This window comes from Plecotus auritus (assembly GCF_963455305.1).
Source record: "Plecotus auritus genome assembly, chromosome: 8".
NCBI classification, from domain to species: domain Eukaryota; kingdom Metazoa; phylum Chordata; class Mammalia; order Chiroptera; family Vespertilionidae; genus Plecotus; species Plecotus auritus.
Window position 1 is genome coordinate 32,217,275 of NC_137782.1, and position 23,214 is coordinate 32,240,488.

Here is a 23,214-nt window from a genome sequence, read left to right on the forward strand (position 1 = left end):
TGGGGAAAGGAGAGCAGTTCAGTGGAAGAAACCAAATTTAGTTTTGTTTATGCTGATTGAGAGATTTAGTGGGATCTTCACAGCCACTTTCTCTAAAGGTCCAGGGAGTAAATACTTCAGGCTTTGTGGGCCTCTTACAGTCTCTGTGGCATACTCCTCTGTATGGAGGGCGAGGGAATATTTACACCCCTTTAAAAAATGCCAACACCACTTTCAGCTCACATGCTGGGTTTGCTGGCCTCTGCCCTAAGCACACTGCCCTGGGAGGACACAAGCACAGAACCTGATGGGAAGTCAAGGCTGGAATCCAGTCAGCATGAGTGCTCATTACTTTCTTAACCAGCCGCCTCCTTTCTCAGTGTTGACAGTTAACTCTTACTAGTGATTATACAAGTTTTAGGAAAAACAAAACGCACCCTCACTAGAACGTAGCTCCATCAATGAAGCCTATTGATTCTGATTCCAGCCCTGCCAGCAGTCCCCGCAGGGACTCCACAGCCCAGTGGTGGGCCAGGGCCACCACCAGCACCAGCAGTCAGCACAGTGCCCCCGACCGACCCGACTGGACCGGACTGAGCCACAAGCCCATGCAGAGGCACTTCACAGCCTTCTCTGGCTCAGTTCTCTGAGGTGGTCATCAGCGTCTGCATTTTACAGATCAAACAACAGCTGAGTGGTCACCTGATCTGCCCAGGTTTACTCCTCACGCCTGCAAGCCCAGGGTTGCTTCACAAAGGACACTCCGTAGCTGCCACAGTCACCAGAATAATCCTGCTTCTTCTTTAGATACTGAAGTTGTAACAGAACCTCTGAATATCTGTTCTTAATATATTGGTCATTCGCTCAGGGTCAGCCATAAGTAGGGATCTACTAGGGAAGACTGTCTAAAAAAAACACTTAATAGAGACACCCAACAGATTACTACTGTATCAGAGCATGCCCACCCCTTCCTAAACATGAGGACAGAAATGCTGGAGGCAGTCATCCAATCTTTAGAAGCTCAAATCAGATAGATACAGCTTTAATAGTTGGTTCTAATGCCAAATGGGTGGAAGAATCTTCAAAGAATATTTGGTGCCATTGTTACCAGTGGGGAGAGGAATTCTTGCAAAAAAAGAATTTTCTGAGACTCTGAAGGGAGAACTGATGATTTTTATTTGCATGTAATTAAATCCTTGAGTTTCCAAGGTCCCATTTTCCTCAGTCCCACCACAGAAGAAGTCCCATTTTGCTTTTTAAAAAAACATATTTTTATTGATTTCAGAGAGGAAGGGAGAGGGAGAGAGAGAGAGAGAAACATCAATGATGAGAGATTCATTGATTGGCTGCCTCCTGCACGTCCCCTACTGGGGATTGAGCCTGCAACCTGGGCATGTGCCCTGATCAGGAATCGAACTGTGACCTCCTGGTTCAAAGGTCGACACTCAACCACTGAGACATGCTGGCTGGGCCCATTTTGCTTTTAATAGAGCTGAAATAAAAGCCAGTGTCCAGAGTTTCCATTCCATGTCTTCACAGTCTACTACAGCTTCAGGCCAGCTTAATGTGTACTCCCAGCTACAGTCCATCAGTCCACTGCGTGTGGGGTCGGCAGGGCCACATGGCTATGGAGAAAACATGGGTGGATACAGGGAAGCAGGAACAAGAGAGCCCCATGAACCCAGAGCAACAATAAGAGAATTCCTTTGTTTAGGGGATTATGTATTCCCACATTTTTGTGGGTTTAGTGACCCTGCTCATTCTGGCCAATGATCTTTGTTTTCAGGTTTGATTGACAAGTACCTTCCCTAGGTCACCCCAACTTTACTGCGCATGGGTCCATCTCCCCTTTGTTGGACCCCTTCCCCAGTGATCTGTGGGGAATGGGCCAGTGGTTCCCTGTGAAATAGCAGCTTCCTGGTAAAGCTGCCCAAATGACATGTCTCTACTGCCTGGCCTTCCCTTTGGTCCTTTTCTATTATTAATAACTAGCTAATTACAACAAGTCACCCTCACTTTTCTTACAGGAAGGGAAGCCTTGACTCCAGAGTGCTCCAGGTGTTGCTTCTATAGTCAGGGTGCGGCGGTGGCAGCTGACCAGAAGGCAGGCTCAGACACACAGCGCCCAGCATGGCCTGGTGGGCACACAGTGACCAACACACTCATTTATTCCTACCAAACTCAAGGGCCACCATCACAGGGATATAACACTGGGAACAAAGCAAAGGCAGCAGAATTCTGGTTTTATTGCTATGCTTTTGGCAAAATAATAAAACTTTAGGCCAGTAATACAACATTATCAAAGTAACTGGTTTTTCTGACAGTCATTTCTCCTCTAAAAAACTTAAACTGGTTGATTTGATTAAAACATAAATAAGGAAAATTGTATCCCATTTCATGTTCAGAAACCAAAATGAAATGGGGATGCTATGTTACTTTCTATATACCTATCATTAACAACCATCTCCTACATGAACTCTAAGGGCTGTGGTCAGTGGAAGATAATGAAATCTGGTAAATAAAGTGCATGCAGAACGGCTGCGACACTGGGAGAACAGGAAACCAGTCCTGTCCGTCAGCAGCAGAGCACCAGGCAGGCGATGGGCGTGGCAGTGCCCCTCGGCCTGGTGAGCTCCCCAGCCCAGACCTGGCAGGACCCCTGGGGCTCACGGCCTGAAATCAGTCAGTAGTGTTAAGCAGCTCCCAGGTCAACCTCGGGCTCCACTGTTTAAAACCATGGTGCCCGGCATTTTTCTGAGGAAGCCTAGGGGACTATCCATGGTCCATGATCACAGCACACTTGAGGATCAAAACTCACAAGAAACTTCTATTTGAGTGTTAGGCTATAGAGTGTGAGAAAGCCGTTCCCTTTTTCACTCTCATATTTTGGTTTCTGGGAAAAGGGTATCAAAGATTTAAATTAACTTCTTGTTTAGTAAACAAAAAACCTTTCCACCAAAAACAAAAGGAATAAAGGTAAGCCATGTGCCAAGATGTAGCAAAGTCACTCCCTTTCTCAAGTCCCTTTCCTGTGTTTCCCGGCTGCATTACCACAAATGTTCCCTCTGGTAAGGGTCCAGCCCCACAGCCCAGGGAGGAGGAGGAATGCCAGGCGAGAGAACACTGAGGAGCCTCTCAGGGGGCTGTGTCTGCATTGATTTCTTACCTTTTATTTATTTTTATAATAAAATACAATTTATTACTGCATGTGGTTTGTATCACAAAATTCATATTGGAGCACTCAGACCAGAAGCATATCTTAGTCTCTACTCAACTCTGAGCTGGGCATGGCCTCAATCAACCTGAGCTGACCTCCCCAATAGTCCCCATTGGGAAATTTTTATCTCTGAGCAAGGAATTTCTGCTTGTAAAAAAACGAACTGTGGTGCCATAGCAGTGTAGACAGGTAATCATTATGAAACAAGACTATATGATGAAAGTTGAGCTTTTGAATATTTTCTTAAATGAGAAGTCCAGGTTAAATTTCACATGGCTATCTGCACCCAGCTTTCACAATGTCCTATCATAAAACATTTTGTTCTAATGGTGAGTTCCAAATAGAGCTGCACAAATAAATACTGAATTCATGCCCAGACCCAAACCAGACAAAGTCCTAAAGCCAAACTGCTTCACACTAAACAAATTTCGACAATAATCACTATTGCTTTCTTACTTAGTGGCTGACCCTAAGGAAAACAGTATTTATTTATAATGAAAAGCCTAGGAGGATAAAAAACAACAAAACCAACACATGTATGTGCTGATTTTTACTCCATTCCTCCAAAACCTTGAAGTGGCCAAACAGCCTGCATGCACAACTGCCCCTGCCCCGAAAAGCAGTCTTCCTCCACAGCTGCCCTGGTCGTCTGCTCACCTTCCCCATCCTGCAGCATTCAGGTGACTGACTGCCTGACACATCCTGGCTTCAAAACGTGGTTTCCCAAACCACAAGTCTCTAGATTTCCCTGCAGAACAGAACTCCTCCCATGACCATTTTTGGAGCATTGTCTCTAGGAGGTTATACAGAGCTACTTACGAATGGAACAAGAGGTCGTCGCTGGAGGAAGGGTTCGGGCAGTGTCCAGGGGGATGCACGCCACGGGGGCACCAGATGCTTTGTCTGCACCCACCGCCTTTACAATCCGGGACTTATCTGCAAGGAGCCCTCAAATCTCTCAAGAATTAAGACTTTAGTGCTATACAGCTAATCCTCAAGAGGGAACTTTTCAAGATAGTGTTGCTTAAAAGCAGAAAAAAAGACGGACTCAAAACAATGCATATAGTATGACCCATCTGTGTTTAATAGAAGAAAAAAGAAAAACTTACACATATACTTCCATATGCACCAAACATTTGTAAAATCTGGGAGTCAACTGGCAGAGGCCAGCCATTCTTTCTCTCAAGGGGAGGCTTTTACCCTTACAGACACTCCTATTTTTCTTTAAATCATAGACATGGATTGCTTTTATGTATTTTTAAAATTTGTATTGTTTATAAAGGCGATACAAGATGGTGGAAAAGGACCTTCTGCCCTTGTCTCCAAAAAGTCCATAGAACTACAAGGAAAAGAACAGAAACACAAACTTCAGAAACCACGTAGTCAGCAACCTCCCACCCACCACATGAAGCTGGAAACGGGCAGGAGCAGTGACGTGGCACAGTGGGTCAGACACCACCATTCAGAACCCGGGGAGTGTCCAGAGAAGAGGACACGCAGCGAGGGGCAGGGGCAGGCTGAAGGAGGAGGATTTCACAGCTGGGCTCTTAGGCCCCTGGGAACCCTACACACACCCCAGTAGGTTGAGGAGTCTTGTGGAGGGACACTGCACCATTCTAGAGGAAAGTAGGTGGGGGTCCAGGAAACAGCTACAGACACCCTATGGTGGCAGCCCTGAGTGGAGCCCAGCTGTCGGTGACCTTGCTCTGCACCTGGAGCTCGTTTCACTTGGGGAATGTCAGTATGAGCGACATCGGAGGAGAGCCTCCAATGTAAAGGGACGTGGAGGAGACAGGGAGGTAAGAGGAAAGCTTTGCTCCACATTTATTTCTGCAGGGAGAGGGAAGGCCCTACATCTGTAAAGCAAGAACGGGATGCTATAACCAACAGAAAGATTTAGAAATTAAAAATGCAATTTGCCAAAATAAAAGTGAGTGAAAGGGTTATAAGATAACGTCCAGGAAATCTCCCAGAAGGTAGAAAAAGAGGAGAGAAAATATAAGAAAATTACAAGACCAATCCAGGAAGCTTAACACATGACTAAGAGGACTTCCTTCCAGTAAAAGATAAGAGAGAATGGTAGAGAAATTATCAAGTAAATCATTACCAGACCCAAGACCACCAAGTTCCCCACACAATGATTTTTTTAACTTGACCTCAGCTTTATTATGTATATATGTATGTATGTATTTAAAACTATATATTTCCTTATTTTTTACTGAGGTGAAATTCACGTACCTTAACCATTTTAAAGTATACCCTCAGTGGTATTTAGTACATTTAGTGTTGTGCAACCATCACTTCTATCTAATTTCAAAACATTTCCATCACTCCAAAAGGAAATCCTGTACCATTAAGCAGTCTCCCCCACGTGTGCCTTCCCCACCTCCTGGCAAACACCCATCTGCTTTGTGTCTAAACAGCTTTACCGATTACAGATGCCATGTGTAAGTGAAATCATACAGGATGGAGCCTTCTGTGCGGCTTCTTTTACTTAGCATAATGTTTTAGAGATTCACCCATGTTGTAATATGTATCAGTACTTCATTCCTTTTTATGGCTGAAAAATATTCCAGTGCATGTATACACCACATTTAGTTTATCCATTTATCAGTTGAAAAACATTGGGTTGTCTCTACCTTTCAGCTATGAATTCTCCTGTGAACATTCCTATATTTGAGTACTTGTTTTCAATACTTTTGAGTATATAACTAGGCGTGGAGTGGCTACACCATTTTACATCACCACCAACATGCACAAAGTTTCCAGTTTCTCCACATCTTTGTCAATGCTTGTTCTTTTCCATATCTTCCTCAGAGAAATGCCTCTCTACCAATCAATAAACATATCCTCGGGTGAGGATTTTTTTTTTTAAGGGCAAAGGACCTGAATAGACACTTTTCCAAAAAGGACATACACTGCCCTGACCGGTTTGGCTCAGTGGATAGAGCGTCGGCCTGCGGACTGAAGGGTCCCAGGTTCGATTCCGGTCAAGGGCATGTACCTTGGTTGCGGGCACTTCCCCAGTGGGGGGTGTGCAGGAGGCAGCTGATCGATGTTTCTGGTTCTCTATCCCTCTCCCTTTCTCTCTGTAGAAAATCAATAAAATATATTTAAAAAAAAAAAAAAAAAAAGGACATACACATGGCCCATAGGCATATAAAAAGATGCTCAAAGTCCTAATCATCAGAGAAATGCAAATTAAAATCACTTCACACCTATCAGAATGGCTATTATCAATCAATAAACAAGTGTTGGTGAGGATGTGGAGAAAAGGCAACCCTAGTACACTGCTGGTGGGAATGCAGATTAGTGCAGCCACTGTGGAAAACAGTATGGTGTTTCCTCAAAAAATTAAAAATGGAAGTGCTTTATGACCCAGTGATTACAATTCCGGGAATATATCCAAAGAAACCCCAAACTCTAATTTGAAGGAATATATGCACCCACGTGTTTATTGCAGCTTTATTTACAACTAGAGGCCTGGTGCACGGGATTCCTGCACTGAGGGCGGGTGTGGCCTGCAGGGATCGCCACTGTGGGCGCGCTGCTCATCCCCGTCAGCTGGGCGGCTGTGAACCCGCCCTCTGAGCAGCCGCTTATGCCAGTCAGCCTAGTGGTGCTCCCACTGTGGGAGTGCACTGACCATCAGGGGGCAGCTCCTGCATTAAGCGTCTGCCCCCTGGTGGTCGATGTGCGTCATAGCGACTGGTCGTTCCGCTGTTTGGTCGATTTGCATATTAGGCTTTTATTATTTAGGACAGCCAAGATTTAGAAGCAGTCCAAGTGCTCATCAGTCGATGAGTGGGTAGAAAAGCTGTGGCACATTTACACAATGGAATAGTACTCAGCCGTAAAAAGGAGGAAATCTTACCCTTTGCAACAACATGGATGGACCTGGAGAGCATTATGCTAAGTGAAATAAGCCAGTCAGAGAGAGACAGGTACCATGTGATTTCACTCATATGTGGAATCTAATGAACAAAATAAACTAACAAGTTGATTTTGTCATTTTTGCCAGCTTATTGGTTGTTTCATTGGAGGGACTGATTCTTGGAGCACCCACCACTGCCATTTTCTGTGATGTCACTATTTATATATTTTTTTAACTTTTAATTTTGACATTATTATAGATCTACAGGAAGCTGCAAAGATGCTACAGGAATGCCCTGTGCACCTTTCACCCACTTCCCCCAATAACATCTTATATAATTATAGTATAATATCGAAACCAGGAATTTAACACTTACAACACAGTGAATTTTAAAACATCACTTCAAACCAGGCTTAGCCGTATGCTATTTCCCAGATCAGAGATAAAAAGATCCTAAAAGCTTTGAGAGAGAAAAAAGCCCCAGGCGGAGATCAAGAACCAGAGTGCAAAACAAAGGAGCAATGCCTCTACACTTTGAGTAAAAGCATTTTTTATCTAGAATCATAAATGAAGCGTGAGAACAGAAGAGATATTTTCAGATGTGCTAAGTCCTAGGTGCTACCACAAGATGGGAATCCAGGAGACAAGGTTCCAGGACAGGAGGCGGGCCAAGGAAGTGCCCGGGAGTGAAGACAGTCCTGCGGCTGCTTGGCCACAGGAGAGCGAGAGCAGACTCCCAGGAAGGGCAGCGCCAGGGAACCGGGAGAGGGATCACCTGTGGGCAACGATGTCGCGGGGTATTGCAGAGAGAGGGTGAAGAGTGTAGAAGGGCTCAGCCAGACTTTTAAGAAATAGATGAAGAGAATGAGATTAGTATTACCTTCAAGAGAAAAAGATAAGAAAACATAATTCTGGTATTTACGTTTGGCTTGGTAAAAAATAGTAATGTATTTTCAAAATGTTGGAATTTCTGAATGTGCTTTTAATCATAAATTACAATAAAGCTGTATTGGGGAAGCGGGGGAGGGAGAGAAGCTGTAAGAGAGATAAAATAATAATCCACCACCACGGGAAGTCAACAGACCGCATCTAAAATTATTGAATCCAAAAAAAAGCAGAATATGCCTATATATTTAGAAACCTAGCAATAAATGGCAGAAACAGCCAAGAGTTCAGAGTCCTCTCAGAAGGGGCAAACCTTGCAGTGCAGAAGGGGTACGAGTGTTTGTTTTTGTCATAAAAACTCTATTTTGCCTTAAGCTATATGCATAAAACAGTCTAATAAAATAACAATAATTTCATGTTGGATTGGAAGTACTATTATCAAACAAAAAGCAATACCTAATAAAACATAGTGAAACACAGTTCTACCCATCCTTTATGGAGGAGGCCTTCTCTAAAGATTTTATAATTTGAAAGAGATCGTACATTTTACTTTTGAAAATGGGAAAATGAAAACTCCCAATTTGGGAAGCGCTGTCAAGCTAACAGGATAGCGGTGGCTCTCCCTGAGGACAGGTCTGAATGGGGAGAAGGGACCGGGCCTTCAGCACTTGGGGTCGCTGGTCCCAGGATGGCAGGACAGACTAGGTGCAGGCTGAGGACAGAGCTTTGCTCTCCTGACCAATTCTGCCTCTGATCGGAGAGCTCACGGTACTGTCAACCACACGTCACCGTTGGGGGTGGACGCCCCTACTCTAGCGTGTGCAGATTTGCGCAGTGATGGGGGAAGAGACGGGTACATGGCAACACCATCTGAAATGGCAGATGGTAACCAGATATGTGTGAAGGGACTGGTGGTGAAGACTGTTATTTAAGAGGCATGGGAGGGAAACGGGCATGGATCTGAAAAGAGAAAAGCTATTTAGTGCTTTCCCAAGAACTGGCAAGGAAGAGCCGGGAGCTGTTGCTAAGGAGAAAATAGACAAAGGCACAAGAACAATCTGACTCAAGGCTGGCATGGGGCGGCTGGGCTGAGGGCAGGGCCGGCTCCCAGGACCCTGCTCGGCAATTGGGATGACAAAGTGGCAGCTTCATGGCCCCTGTCCTCCTCCTGTTAGAGGTCTTCTTCCTTTGGGTCTCACTTCTGCACCTCGGCCGAGCTTCCTGTCCTGGGGTCACCACGGAGGAGCCTGGCGGAGGCTGTGAGCAGGCAGGAGGCGGATTCCAGCAGATTCCACACCTCTCCCAGACTGGGCCCTTGAATCGTATTCAGGACTCCTTTCTTCCTTTCTTTCTTTCCTCTGATTTTTTGGGCATCTGATTAAAGATTGAGGCAGTTTAGCTCTAGTGTATGAGGAAACTGAATGTGGCAGAATCCACAACTCAAACTGACACCATCCCACACACCACACTGCCCACACACACCGTGCTCACCCCGTGGTCACCTTCGCGGTGCACCCATGGAAGAAAAGAGGATCAGCTGCAGACCATGACCTTGGGTTCAAGGTACAGGTGTATGGCAAACCTAAACCTCAGTGACTTAAGAAAAATCAGCAAGAAGTTCTTAAAGAAGCCTAAACCCCAGGCCTGTGGTTTGCTGACTGAGGCACCAAACGTATACCCAGATGCTGCAGACAGACCGACCGCGGGACGCGGGTCCCAGAGCAGCACAACGGAGAAAGTCAACAGGGTGAGGAGTTTCAAGGCAGGAGTGTAAGGACCCCATAAACGGAGGCAGCAGGAAACTTGGACTTTCTTATGAGATATGAAGATCACTGCTGACCATCAAGTGTCAAATCCGTGTGGACAATCCAGCCACTGCTGACCTAGGAAACCAAGGGGTGTTTGAGAAGCTCAAGGAGATGCTTTTGCCCCTAAAAGGAAATGGCCAGTGTCAGGTGCACGGCCGGGTTCTGGCCTGCAGGGAGTGAGGAGGTGGGCCCCCTTTCTCCTCTCAGCACTGGTGCCAGGGCAGAGCAGTCTTTATAAGAACACGTGCAAATATTCAAATCCCACTCCAAATGAAACAATGCTCCCGTTCCTCAGCCTTTAACACTGTCTGGACCTACTAATGAAAAAGCCCTGTGCTCTGCACAGGCTGTAGGAGATGTAAGCAAGTACTTCACTAGAGACAAGATGACAAGTATTCAGGTTTCCCTTGAAAACAAATCCTGCCACGAAACAAGGAGATGGATGAGGACGAGGACAGACCTAGGGATTTGGAGCACAGGGGTGGAGACTCGCACGCAGCTCCAGCTCATAAACCGCTTACGCACCGCACACCATGCACGTGGTTAGCAAGCTGCTAGATTCTCAACCAGCTTAAAGAATATGTAGTTACCACTGCTCATCATGAGGCGCAGGTGCAGACCCCGTTAGCTCACAGCGCTTTCAGGATTTTCAATTATCCACTCAATAGCAGCCCACCCCTGGAGCAACACAGAAGGGTTTCAACATGGTGTAAGAGCTCTGCCTCCTGCAGCGGCAGCTGCAAGCCTGTAATTTAAACGGCAGTTTTAAAGATACAACAGTCACCATTTGTGAGCAATCTTTCCCCGTAAGCAGGCAGTGTCTCAAGTTCAAAATTACGGGGTATGCATTCTGCCTAAAATTCCTGCACCAGGTTGGCTATACTGACACTGCTCCCCCCATCTGCACCGCCACCTCCTGAGTGCAGGGTGAGGGGAGAGGGCAGCCACCGTCCTGGCCTCACGCGTTGTCCCTAAGCTCTGGCTCCCGAAGCCCGGATGACCTGACTCCCCAGCCCCTAGCTCCTGTGCCCACCCTCGGCCTACCAGCTCTCCCAGGCATCTCCCCAACTGACCAGGGATTCTGTCAAACCATAACGATAACTAGAGGGAGGACTGATTCTCTACCAGGCCTTCAACACGAGCGCCTACGATAAGGGAATAAAAGAACTGTATTTGGCTGCACTGAGTTTACCCTGATTTTTCTCATAAAGATCTGAGGTGGCTTTGGCCTCACCCAGTATTGACTTCCTCCTGTGTTTTTCACAAACCTGAGGGCACCTGCCCTAAGCCAGACCCTGGACACACGGGTAAGGCTGCCCGCCCGCCCGCCCCCCTACCGCCATACCTTCTTTGCATTGGATGATATTGTGTTGGCCATTAAACCTTCCAGGTAGCTACCCAGGCTGATCCCCTTCACGGTGATGATGGCTTCCTGTGTGAGCACCGTCCTACAGAAGAGCAAGAAGCACAAGGCTGAGCGGCCCTAAGAGAGGGGAGGCTCCACCCACCCTGACCTTGGAGTTCAATGTGTGGGAGCCGGGGCGAGACCACGTACATTTCAGGGTTCTTCGGATGCGGTGTGTACACCAACCTCTCGTTCACCGACACCAAGTTTGTGAGTGTGATCTTAAAAAAAAGGAACAATGGTTTTAGGTTCTACTTCTCTTCCATTTCTTCCCAAACCATCCGCCCATACTATTCCATCCCCAAAACAGAACAGAAGAAACATTTTGGCCCAGAAGGCACCACCGTATTAAGTCCCAGGGAAACTGGGTCCTGGCTGCTGTCACTGGCCTCTCTCCACCCTCACCTGAGCTGGGCCTGGCCTTCCAGGGACAGGTAGCCCCCACTTTTTGAAAGTTTGCATATGCTACTTTGCTTTTAGGAAATACCTACATTAGTCCCTGTTTGCTGACTGATAGAAATTTGAAGAGGATCTTTGCTTTTATGAAAAAAGGTGACAAGCAAAAACAGCATTCAGGAGCCACGCTTAGCATCTCAGCGGCAAGCCCCGGCCGGAGCTGCGAACTGTCTGTGAGCATCTGTGCTTTATCTCCATTTATTTTGTGCATCGTTACCAGGATGTGTCCTAATGAGACTGCTTCTTCACTTGGCACCATTTCGGCTTACCTAAGGTTTTATAGGAACACTCTACTTTTGGATGGTGAGGGAACTTGTATTTTCAAACTTCCAAACCCTCAGCAAAAAAAGGACAAAACATTCCTGGGTTAGCGTGCAGGTAAACGAGCGGGAAGGTTCTCGCCCACCAGGGGCAGGCTCTGGCTTTGGGACACTGTGTCCTGGGGTTCTGCAGGGCAGCACCCTAAGTCTGCACAGTCTGTGAGAGCAAGGTATATAGGTATCTCCTCAGTGCTGTGTCCTGTAAACCAATTAGCACCCCCCATGTACATTTTTAATATTTTCTATTAAAAACTATTTGAAAACTGGAGCTCTAGAACAGCACAGTCCCACAGAATTTTCTGTAATATTAGAAATGTCCTGCCCAGCCAGCGTGGCTCACTGGTTGAGGCTCAACCTATGAACCAGGAGGTCACGGTTCAATTCCCAGCCAGGCACATGCCTGAGTTGCAGGCTCGATCCCCAGAGTGGGGCTGTGCAGGAGGTAGCCCATCCGTGATTCTCTCATTGATGTTTCTCTCTCTCTCCCTTCCTCTCTGAAATCAATAAAAAAATATTTTTTAAATATATATATATATTAGAAATGTTCTATCTCTGAGCTGTTCATTGTCGAAGTCACTAAACGTGTGTGGCCAGTGAACACTTGGAATGTGGTTAGTGTGCAGGGGAACTGAATTTTTAATTTTACTTAATCCTAATTAATTGAAATGGAAATAGCCACATGTGGCTGCCATATTGGCCAATGGAATTTCATCTTTAACCCAATTTAGTTTCTTAGCAAAGAGCCAATTATAAGACCTTTTTTTTTTTTAAGTTCAAGTGGTCAAAGGCAATGTAATCTTCCAGCAATGATAAACTTAAAGCACTTATACTTTGCTCACGTAATAATCTTTCACGGAGCTCCCCAGCCTGGCCTCTGTTCTGGCAAAGTGGTTAGCAGGGAAATCTCTTTCCTCCTATTGAGTAGTCAAAAGCTCATTAGTTACAGTGAATACAGTGTATGGAAATATTTATTAACATTAACAATGAAACTCCGATTAGCTATTATATTTTTATGTGCAATATTTTTATGCCTGGCACTGTACTTTATAAACCTTATTTCCCTTCGTTAATCCTCATAACAATACTATGAGATTTGTTCGTTTTTCTTTTTAAGGCCAGGAATGTGGGGCCCAGGAAAGGTTAGTCAGGAACATATGCAGTCCTACCACCATTCCGTGATAATTTCAGGATACGGGTTCACAACTGTCCTACGCCACACCCTGTTTGCTTCCCACTGGACCTCACTGTAGCATGATCAATCCTTTACTGAAAACTGAACTTTCGTGAAGACGGAGTGGAATTTTCCAAGGAGAGGAGAGAAAACAGAATATGTAAACTGTCAGCTGGCCGATGGGGGGACACACCTGCGAGTCTCCCTGTGACTTTACACAGCAGGGCTGCCTGGGACAAGGGGAAGGTCAGAGATGGTATGCCCAACACTGAGTGGTTCAGAACCTAACCTTCCCGCACACAGAGACACAATCTACAGTGAGATTTCATAAAGTAAAGCATGTTCCGAGCCGATGCATTCTCTCCAACATGTTTCTGAATGTGCATTAAGCCAATGTACAGTTTTTTAATTGAGAGAAGTGAGAGGGAGTGAAGGAGTAAAGTTGCTTTTAAAATTTCTGCTAAAAATCACCCTTGCTAATGGAAGTCAGGATAGAGGTTATTGGGGCGGGGGGAGGGGCAGTCACATTCTGTCTCTCGGTCTGTCCGCTGGTTATATAGGTGTGTTCACTTTGTGACAGTTCATCATTACGTGCATTTTCTAGACACTTATGGTACTGGGATAAAAAGATAATAACGTACTACTAAATAAGTTCACCTATAAAAAACAAGCGATCTCTCAGACCAAAGGTGGGCTGAACATAATGTTACATGAAGCCGTTACGCACCATCACCAAGACATACCAAGCACCTTTCTCATCCTAGGCCATTGCTTACATTGGTGGAACAAAGCTCCATTTTCTTTTCCACTGGATCCACAACAGAATGTTCTTTGATGTATGTTAAAGTCCTACTGGTTCCCAAAATCTAAAAAACAAAGCAAAACTAGCATAATGGAATGTTACAATGTCATTCTGTAGCATCAAACACAGAATACCATTTCATTTACTCATTTGTACACGGGTGGGGGTGCGCCGTGAACCTGTGCGGTAACTTCAGGTTTCTGTTCCAGCAGGTGGGAGAGACACTGGGCAAATGAATGAATTCAAGTGGCCTTGAGTGTCTGAGAGTAATGAATGCTTTGATGAAAAGGAAAATGGGGGTGGGGGGCAGGAGTGCAGAGAAGGCCCCTCTGCCAGTGGCAGAGCCTGGGAGGGAGGAAGGGTGCCACGCAGAGTTCTGGGGTGGCCAAGGGTCAAGCATGTGAGGAGGTGGTGGGCGGGCAGGTGTCTGAGCCAAGGAGAAGCTAGAACAGACCCATCCCTCGCGGTCCTCAGAGGAAACTACCCTGCCGCACCTTGTTCTTGTACTTCCAGCCTCCAAAACAGAGAAAACAAATGTCTGTGGGTTAAGCCCCCAAATCTGTGGTGTTTTATTTCGGCAGCCCAGCAGATGCAACACCGTGGAGCGAGGCGGGAGGGGATCCTGTGCTGGCGGGGGCTGAGGGCGGAGCCATGCCACGTGTCAGGAGGTGTGTCGGGACCATGGAGACGGACATTTTCATGACGTTTGCAGGGGAACAAACCATCTCTTGGGCTGCCTAGAAATCCCGAGTGGGCATTCTAAGGAAAGGGAGTCATTTCCTGCAGATGGTGCCAGCTGGGGCAGAGTGGGTGTAGCCAGGGTGATGCAGGTGTAGTGGGAGCAAAGCCGGTACCAGCCGGGTGGGGCAGGACCAGCGGGGGCAAGCAGCTGTGGGCTCACCGCTTTCACGAGGGCAGGCAGCCCCCACTCGGTGCTGAGGAGGCGGTGGCTGTGAAGCCGGCCGCGGCGGTCCACACTGCGCTCCAGCACATCGACTCCCACGACACAGGGATTCATCGGATTCGGGTACTTCCTCATAGCAGCCTTGATGACCGTGTCCCATGGGTGGCTGCAGGGAAAATACACTCGCTTGGCATAAGCAAGCAAACCTTCCATAGCGTGTACCAGAGTGGCGCTGGGAGCCAGAGATGCTGTGTGCCACAGAGTGAAATGAACAGAGTTTTTCCTTTTGGTTTTAATTAAAGGTATACCCAACAAATATATATCAGGAGTCCAGCTCCGACCTAAATCCTGGATCCTGGGATCCTGCTGAGCCAACCAAAGGCAATCAGAAGGCTCTGCCACCAGGCTGAGCCAGGAACCTGAGGCACAAACAAGAACAAGAGCTCGGGCCCCTGGCAGCTGCGCTCATGCTCATCTCACCTGGTCTGCACTCCCAGTCCAGAGGCCTCGCAGACACCTCCTCACCACTGGGGCTGTGGCTAAGGCACTTTCCTCCCTGTGGCTCAGCACTTTTCCTGTTCCTGCACTTCCTCCTCCCTCTCCCGCCCTCCCTCCAGTTCTTAAAGAGGTAAAAGCTTTAGTTTAGGGCTTCTGAGCAGGGAGACAATTCTCCCCACCCCTTGCCTGTCACCTGCCCTCCCCTGCTGTTCCACGAGGGAGCGGCACCATTTCTGACTCTTGCCTGCACTGTTGCCGTGACTAAAGGCTTGGCTCGTGGTGGCCATGGTGGAGTGGGAACCCATCCCCAGGGCGTGAGGCCTCTGTGCCCCACTGCAGGGTGGCTGAACTGAGGGCAATGCTGGTGCCAGGGAGGTGGGACGCCTCATTCCCTACCCACACTGGGAAGCCGGAAGGCATAACCAAGGCCCCGCTCTATGCACAGCGGGGGTGTAGAAACAAGGGCTGGGATGGAATTATAGGACGTCTGGGATTTGCCTATAATAAATTGGAGGAAAGAACAGTAGGTGGGGACACGTGAAACCAGACTGGCTGCGAGAGGGGAACTGTCGACCTGGAAGATGGCACTAGGCCTCGTCATTCTAGTCTTCACTTTTGCATACTTTTGAAAATTTCCCTAACAGCAAGTTTTTTAAAAAAGGATGAGGGCAGCCACAAACAAGGTGAAGTCACCTGCACCCTACTTGAAGCAGCTCTAGGCCCACATCTGAGCACGGTCCACACACCCAGAGGTTCCCATACTCTTTCAGGAGGTCTGCAAGGTCAAAACTGCTTCATGATGCTACTAAGACATGGTTTGTCTTTTTCACTCAATTGACATTTACGCTTCACAAGCATCGGCGGGTAAGACTGCTGGCCTCCCCCGACGAATTAAAGCCAGGGCCCCAAACCACACTCATGGCCACTGCTCACTGCTGTGCACTCGGGGAAACACGCCACTGTTACTTAAGACTATCCATGATGAAAGAGTAAAATTAGGTTTGATTATTCTAAACCCCTGAGTACTTTTCTTTTCACATTCTGACCACAAGAAAGCTAAGACCCAAACTGGGATTAGATACCCCACTATCTTAGCCCTAAACCTAAACAACTTATATAACAAAATTATTCCCCGGAGTACTACTAGCTACAGTCTAAAACTCAGAGGACTTCATGGTGCTTTATATCCCTCTAGAGGAGCCTGTTCTATAATTGATAAGCCCCGATAAACCTCACCAACCCTTGCCAATTTAGTCTATATACCACCATCTTCAGCAAACACTAAGAAGGAATTACAGTAAGCACAAATACTATTAGACATAAGCACAAGTATATATATATATATATATATATATATATATATATATGCATCTAAGCAACTGTTATGACCGGTCGACCAGTAGCTATGACATGCACTGACCACCAGGCGGCAGACCAGCTCCCACAGGGGGAGTGCTGCTCAGCCAGAAGCCGGGCTCATGGCTGGTGAGTGCAGATGCCGTGGTGTGGGAGCCTCTCCCGACTCCGCAGCAGCCAGGGATGAACAAGAGTGGGTGGGGCGTCCAGCCCTGGCTTGGGCTCCTCCCTGGCCCTGCCACTTGGCGCACTGCTACATCCCCTGAGCGGTCCTGGATTGCAAGAGGGGCGCAGGCCAGGCTGAAGGACCCCCCCTCCCCCGCCCTCTGCAGGAATCTGTGCACCGCGCCTCTAGTAAGACATAAAAACGTTAGGTTGTGGGAAGAACGCCTCGAGCACTTTGCTGTCTAAGGAGGCCGGGGAAGTGCTGGGCAGCTGTGGGTGGTGGGCCCAGCTGGCTGCTTCCTTCCATGCCCATCACTTCTACTAGCTTTGGTTATCTGGCAGACATTTTCTCAAAAATCAATTAAATGGGCCCATCACTTCAAGGAAACAACTGATAGTATTTGTTGCCAAAGATAAAACTTGATTTTGAGTGAAATTTTCAAAAACTTGTATCCACTCCCAGGGCGCCCCATATTGTAACCGCATAAACCCATATACTCCCCATGAGCAGTGCCAGATGCCACACAACAGTGAGAGACTCATTTAAAATTCTGGACAGGCCACTTACTCTGGTCATTATGGTTTCAGATTTTACATCTGTTTTGTTGTAGTAGCAAAAATAGCCACAATTACTTTAAAAGACTATTAAAATACTCCTACCTTTCCCAGTGTTTCCCTATTAACTTTTAAATGCCCCTACACACTATGTGAGGCTGGGTTTTATTCATATACTTCAAACAAAACAAGACTGTAAACACTGAATGCAGAAGCAAGATATGAATATCAAGCCACCTTCTATTAAGTCAGACACTACAGAAATTAGCATAAAAAATAGTATCGCTTTTCTTACTAATTTGGGGGGTATTTTGGAAAATACAGGGTTTTAAAATAAAAAATGTTATGTTCATGTAATGGGTTTATGGTTCATTTTAATCCATTAATAAGTATTATTTGTCAGTTTTAATTTCTAATATGGTAAATATGGATAGCTATAATTCACATAAACAAAAACTGTTTGGGTTTCCCAATATTTTCTTTTTTTTTTTTTTAATATATTTTATTGATATTTTACAGAGAGGAAGGGAGAGAGATAGAGAGCTAGAAACATCGATGAGAGAGAAACATCGATCAGCTGCCTCCTGCACACCTCCCACTGGGGATGTGCCCGCAACCAAGGTACATGCCCTTGACCGGAATCGAACCTGCGACTCTTCAGTCCGCAGGCCGACGCTCTATCCACTGAGCCAAACCGGTTTCGGCCCCAATATTTTCTTAGATAATAAAGAAGTCATGAGGCTGAGGGGTTTGAGAATTGCTGGCCTAAGTGGGTCCTTGATTAAGTGGACCAAAAATATATACACAGCTGGTCACTGCAGTATGATGTGTAATAAGGGGGGAAATGATGTTCTTTCAATAAGAGAAAGAATAAATTGCAACACATTCATACAGTGGAATATTACATAGCTATGATACATATACGTGTGTGTGTATACATACACAATACACACAGATCTCAAAACCATACTATTGAGAGGAAAGGAAAATTTTTAAAAGATCTATACATCAGATGTCACTGATTTCTATTTTAAAACACATGCCCACATAGATGTAGTCAAATGGAATATATATATACACACATATATGTGTGTGTATGTATCTTCAGAGGGATACTCCCAAATTCATAATTTTGTCTGCCTGTGGAGAGAGAGAGGGGGTACCACACTTGGGGTATGTGCTTCAACTCTTATCTGTAATGTTCAATTTCTTATTTTTTTAAAAAGGGGGGGAGGGGCATTCTTTTCCCTGCTCCTGGCTGGAAAGCAAGTTTGTTTTAGGACATTATGTCCTCCAGAGCCCTTAATTCCCTGAGATGAACATTACCTACTAGAGACCTTTCCTGGTAGTTGAGAGAATTCAGAGTATATGGTCTTGAATCTCTGCCAGAAATGTACTTGCGTTGGCTCTGTTCCTGAAGATTTTATAGGTCTACCTGAAACCCAAGTCAATGCTGTAAGGATGAAGTTTATAAGCCTATTAACTTTTAAATGCCCCTTTTTATATTTTTATATTTCAGTCCTACCTTTTTTCATTACTATTTAGACAATCTTAAACCCTGTCTAGGTAACACACACTAAATTCAGATGGCTTTCTCAAAGGGGTCTCCATTTCTGTAGGCATGTTTATATTGCTCTCTGCTGTGCCTGATCTCCAGTCCCTGGGATTTCTATGCGATGTGGACAAAGAAAGAAATCTTGATATGATCAAAAGGTTTTGTGCCTACTTATTTCTTGCCTTTCCAGAGCAAATGTATTAATTTTCGATCAAATGTTTATCTGACAGTACAACAAATATATAAAAGAAATAATTATAAAAAGAAATCTATAACCCTCAAAGAGAAAAATAAATTGGTGATTTTTGATGGACTAAGCAAGGGGAGAGCCCCACAGTCAGCCCAGCCAGAAAGCTGGGCTTCCCATTTTGTGCTGTGCCACCGCACATGACTATGTCACTCGCAACCCGGCAGCCACAGGGGCCTCCCCCGCATTGTCCTTGGCCAGCTGCACTCCACGTTTGTCAATTTTCATCATAGCCCTTTGCTTTTAACTTCAAAAATCAATGGCAGGGGATCAGTGCCGAGTCCACAGCGGCTTGGTGTTGACAAAGTTCTTTGGCGGGTAGCCACCCTCATTTTGAAATGGCATCTAACCTCAGCAAGATCCCTCAGCTCCTCACTGAGCACCTACTCTGCGCCAGGCTCTGGCAGGGTGCCAGGAATACAAATCGAATGAAGTACTGATACAAGATACCCGCAAACGAACCTCAATAAAATTATGCTAAGTGAAAGAAGACAGACACAAGGGACCACATGCTGTGTGATTACATTTATATGAAATGTCCAGAAAAGGCAAATCTACAGAAACAGAAAGCAGACTAGCAGCTGCCTGGGGCTGGCAATGGTAGGGAAGAGTGACTGCAGATGGGCACCAGGGGACTTTGTAGGGTGATGGAAATGTTCTAAAACTGGTCTGTGGTGGCAGTTGTACAACGCTAAATTTACTAAAAATTATTGAATTGTACACTTCAAATCAGTGAATTTTATCAATAGTGACTTTTCACAGTTGACAATTCACTTCTGCTTGTCAGTCAACATTTCATGAACTTCTAGGGCAGTCTCTGTCAACTATTCCATGACAAAACAGCCCCACTGCCCAGGCATCTACAGGATGCAATGACTTTACTTCTCCCCTCTGCATCTAGCCCGTGCCAATTATGTCCCAGCCTTGGGAGAACTGAGAATAAAAAATCAACACTAAAATCGGATCCCATCAAATCTAAGGATTTCATGAAAATAATTTTAGAGGTTCTAACCTCTTGATAAATTTTTAATTATAATTTTACATTTAAAACGCCAAAGGATGACAATTCCATTTCATGAAGTTTTTAAAAACATTTTTAAAAAATTCTTTTTAAATCATAGTTGACCATTCCCCCCCACCCAAAAAAAACTGTTTTTCTAAGTAGAGTTGGAGATATTTAAAAATCTTTATGCCTTTAAAAAATATTAAAGAATGATTTCAGAGGGTCACAGATAAATGACTTAGAGACGAAGACACCACCTAGGTCACGAAGGCACTTTTAAATAGCTCCCAGCTTCCCATGCTAGCTTGGAGGCCTTCCATGCCCACAAATGCACCCCGTACCACAGCCCCCACTGCTTTCTCCACATCTGCTTCCTCCCGAGATCCTGGGCCGCCGTGGACCTTTCATTTATAAAACATGCTTAATGTTTGTGATGGCTGCACTGCAACAAGACCTCTGCTTTCCCTAGGTCCGCACGCCCCTAGCCCCAAAGGAGAACAGGGTGTCGGCGAGGTCAGGCCTGGGTGGGCTGAGTGCACACTGTCACCTTGACCGGTCCCCTCCCAGCCGCGTCCGCCCCGCTAGGGGCGCGCGCCGAGGAGGGCGCTCCGGGCCCTATAGGACTAGCTGAGATGCATCCCGCGGCTCCGTCCTCCGGCCGCGGAAGGAAAGGCCGACCCCCTCCCCGGCGCTTCAGGAATCCCACCACGGCCTCCACCGGCCGGGCGGCGACTCCATCAAACAGCTGACAACGCCCCTAGAAGGGACAGAGAGCCTGCGTCCGCCCCGCGCCTCTTTTCAGGAAGCCGAGGCCGCGGTCTGGGAACGGTCCACGCCAGGCTGGGAAGGCTCTGCGAGGGCCGGGTCTGGGGTCCGGCCTTTCTCGGCCTCCCCTAGAGGCGCGGGGGCAGTGCCGGCGCCGGCCCGGAGCCCACAGCGGCCCGCAGCCCGACCTCACCCGAACACGTGCTCCGAGCTCCAGATCTTCATCGCCGCCCGGCACCCGCCGCAGAGCGCGGGTTCCCGGTTCCAGACCCGGAGTTGCCGGCTGCTCCGGTCTCAGCCCCGCGGGGGCGTGGCCTGAGCGGGACGGGGCGCCGCGGGGCGTGGCCTGGGCACCGCGGGGGCGTGGCCTGGGCGGGGCGCTCTCGGGAGCCGCCAGCTTGTGGGTGTCAGGTGACCATGCGAGCTGCAGCAGCTAAAAATAGGAATGCGGGACGCAGCTGTAGGGGCCGATTGGGGAACTGCTCCTCCATGCTTGTTCTGGAAGCATCTTCCAGAGAAAGAGAGCAGAATATGCAGAAGCCCAGAAGCATGAGGAGGTACAGTGCTCTTGGGGGGCTGCAAGTCATCTGTGAGGCTGGATTGTGGGGTCCCAGAAAGAAGTGGCAGGAGTTGAAGCTAGAAAGTTAGGAGCCATGCTGAGAAGGGCCTTATAATACACCGCCCCTCTTAGCACAGCCTCAGGCCCTCCCTGTGTGTACCACCACATGCATTTGACAGCTGCTCTTCAACCTCATAGCCATCTCCCGCCTCCCCGATTCCACCAGCTCCTCCAGACGTTTCTGCCTCCAACCCCCCAATCTCCGCATTCTAGACCACAGTTTACAGAGAACTGACCCTCAGTTCTCTCCCCTCTATGCTGGACAGTATGCAATCTGCCTCCTCTGGTCCGAGTCCAAGCACTCTGTGCTACTGGAGAAAAAACACAATCTTACAGATTATCGCACAGGGAATGACAGGTATCCTGTTTCATTCAGGCCCTCAATGGAAACTTTACTTGCCCCTGGTTAGCATCCTCCCCCAACCTCCTCACTGACCCCCCACTTCTCCCATTGTCTTCATGCCTCCCTGGGACAAAGGCTCTTGGGTCTAACACTGGGTAACCGAGTACTAATTGTATGACCCTGAGCAAATTGCTTAACTTCTCTAAGACCCAATCTCTGTAGAGTGGTTGAGTTGACCACAAATGGCTGTCATCGCCTAGTATGGTATCAGATACATAGCAAGTGTCCAAAACACAGTAGCTATTGTCCTGATCTAGACCCTGGCCAAACTCCATTCCCACCCTCTAGTCTCAGGCAACCACCCCACTCTTCTTGGTCCCCTCTCCGCGGGCACCTGCTCCACTAGTCTTCCCTTCTATAGTTTCTATTTCCTCCACCCACCGGTCATTTCACCCCACATTCCACCCTTGATTATAACTATGGTCAAGTTTCTCAACTTAAAAACAAAACAAAAACATCTCCCCCTTGACTCTGCACCTGTATGTGGATCCTTAGAGGAGCCCAAGACCTGAGCTCCTTCACCAATCTGTACCCATGCTCATCCCAAATGAATCAGGAGGGTTGATTTTTTTTCTTGCTTGGGTTTTGCAGAAAATAAAGGAGAAATCACCCTCCACTTAACTAGGCAGACTTATTATTTTTAATTAAATGTCTGACAGAACAATGTTCTTATTCCATACGACTACTAAGAAAGATGGAAGCCTGCTCACACTGTGCTGGCTGGGCAGATCCCCCGTGCACCCCAGGGCAGTTACCAGACGCAGCAATGTGCCATGCACTCTGAGGAGCAGCCAAGTCTGATAAGTATGCTCACGGCCAGGTGACACATGGATCTGCTTCAGTGACACCCAGCAGTCTTTGTTGTTTCAGTTTTATGGTTTCTGTTAGAACTGGAAAGATGCCAGTCAAAGGGTGACTGGCCATGGGTTAAACCAAGCACAGGATACAGTCATTTCTCCAATAGCAGGCAAAGATGGGATGATAGAGTCTGCCATTGGTTAAACCTCTCACAGGAAGGCAACTCGGGATGGGTCTTGTCACAGTAGGTGTGGGAACTAAGGAAAGATTTCCAAGGAATGGAGAATTCAGGAGCAAAAGTCATCCCTAACCTTTATCTTTGGCTGAAATGCCTCTTCTGCATGTTGTTGGCTTGAGAACCAGGGTCATTTCTCTCATTTCAGAAGCATCGAGGGAAAGGATGGATTAGGCATGCCATTCTCGAAGTTG

At 46.9% G+C, this 23,214-nt stretch overlaps 1 protein-coding gene across 13 annotated transcripts; it reads right to left on the reverse strand.

Annotated features, from left to right (window-relative positions):
• Positions 1-1,133: 1,133 nt before the first annotated feature.
• Positions 1,134-21,308, reverse strand: PRELID3A (PRELI domain containing 3A). Of its 13 annotated transcripts, XR_013961562.1 has the most exons (10): positions 21,159-21,280; positions 14,819-14,987; positions 13,892-13,981; positions 11,319-11,389; positions 11,109-11,211; positions 10,354-10,441; positions 9,155-9,329; positions 4,016-4,535; positions 2,005-2,189; positions 1,134-1,604 (listed from the first exon to the last, which is right to left on the reverse strand). XR_013961562.1 is itself a non-coding variant. In XM_080686826.1 (8 exons), the coding sequence occupies exons 1-7, from the start codon at positions 21,188-21,190 to the stop codon at positions 10,388-10,390; spliced, it is 594 nt and encodes a 197-aa protein (XP_080542952.1). In that variant the 5' UTR covers positions 21,191-21,280; the 3' UTR covers positions 4,259-4,535; positions 10,354-10,387. The 13 variants fall into 13 exon arrangements, 5 of the variants coding, with proteins under 5 accessions (XP_080542949.1, XP_080542951.1, XP_080542952.1 ...); XR_013961563.1 differs by lacking the exons at positions 2,005-2,189; positions 9,155-9,329 and having other exon boundaries at positions 1,238-1,604; XM_080686826.1 differs by lacking the exons at positions 1,134-1,604; positions 2,005-2,189; positions 9,155-9,329 and adding an exon at positions 12,784-12,858 and having other exon boundaries at positions 4,259-4,535.
• Positions 21,309-23,214: the final 1,906 nt, after the last annotated feature.

What these genes read in the sequence shown, in the direction of transcription:
- PRELID3A (XM_080686823.1), bottom strand. Translation starts at nt 21,190, where the DNA reads ATGAAGATCTGGAGCTCGGAGCACGTGTTCGG. An exon ending in AGCTCGGAGCACGTGTTCGG is followed by an intron (nt 14,988 to 21,158) that starts GTGAGGTCGGGC and finishes TTTTCCCTGCAG; the next exon opens with CCACCCATGGGACACGGTCA. An exon ending in TGCCTGCCCTCGTGAAAGCG is followed by an intron (nt 13,982 to 14,818) that starts GTGAGCCCACAG and finishes TTTGTTTTTTAG; the next exon opens with ATTTTGGGAACCAGTAGGAC.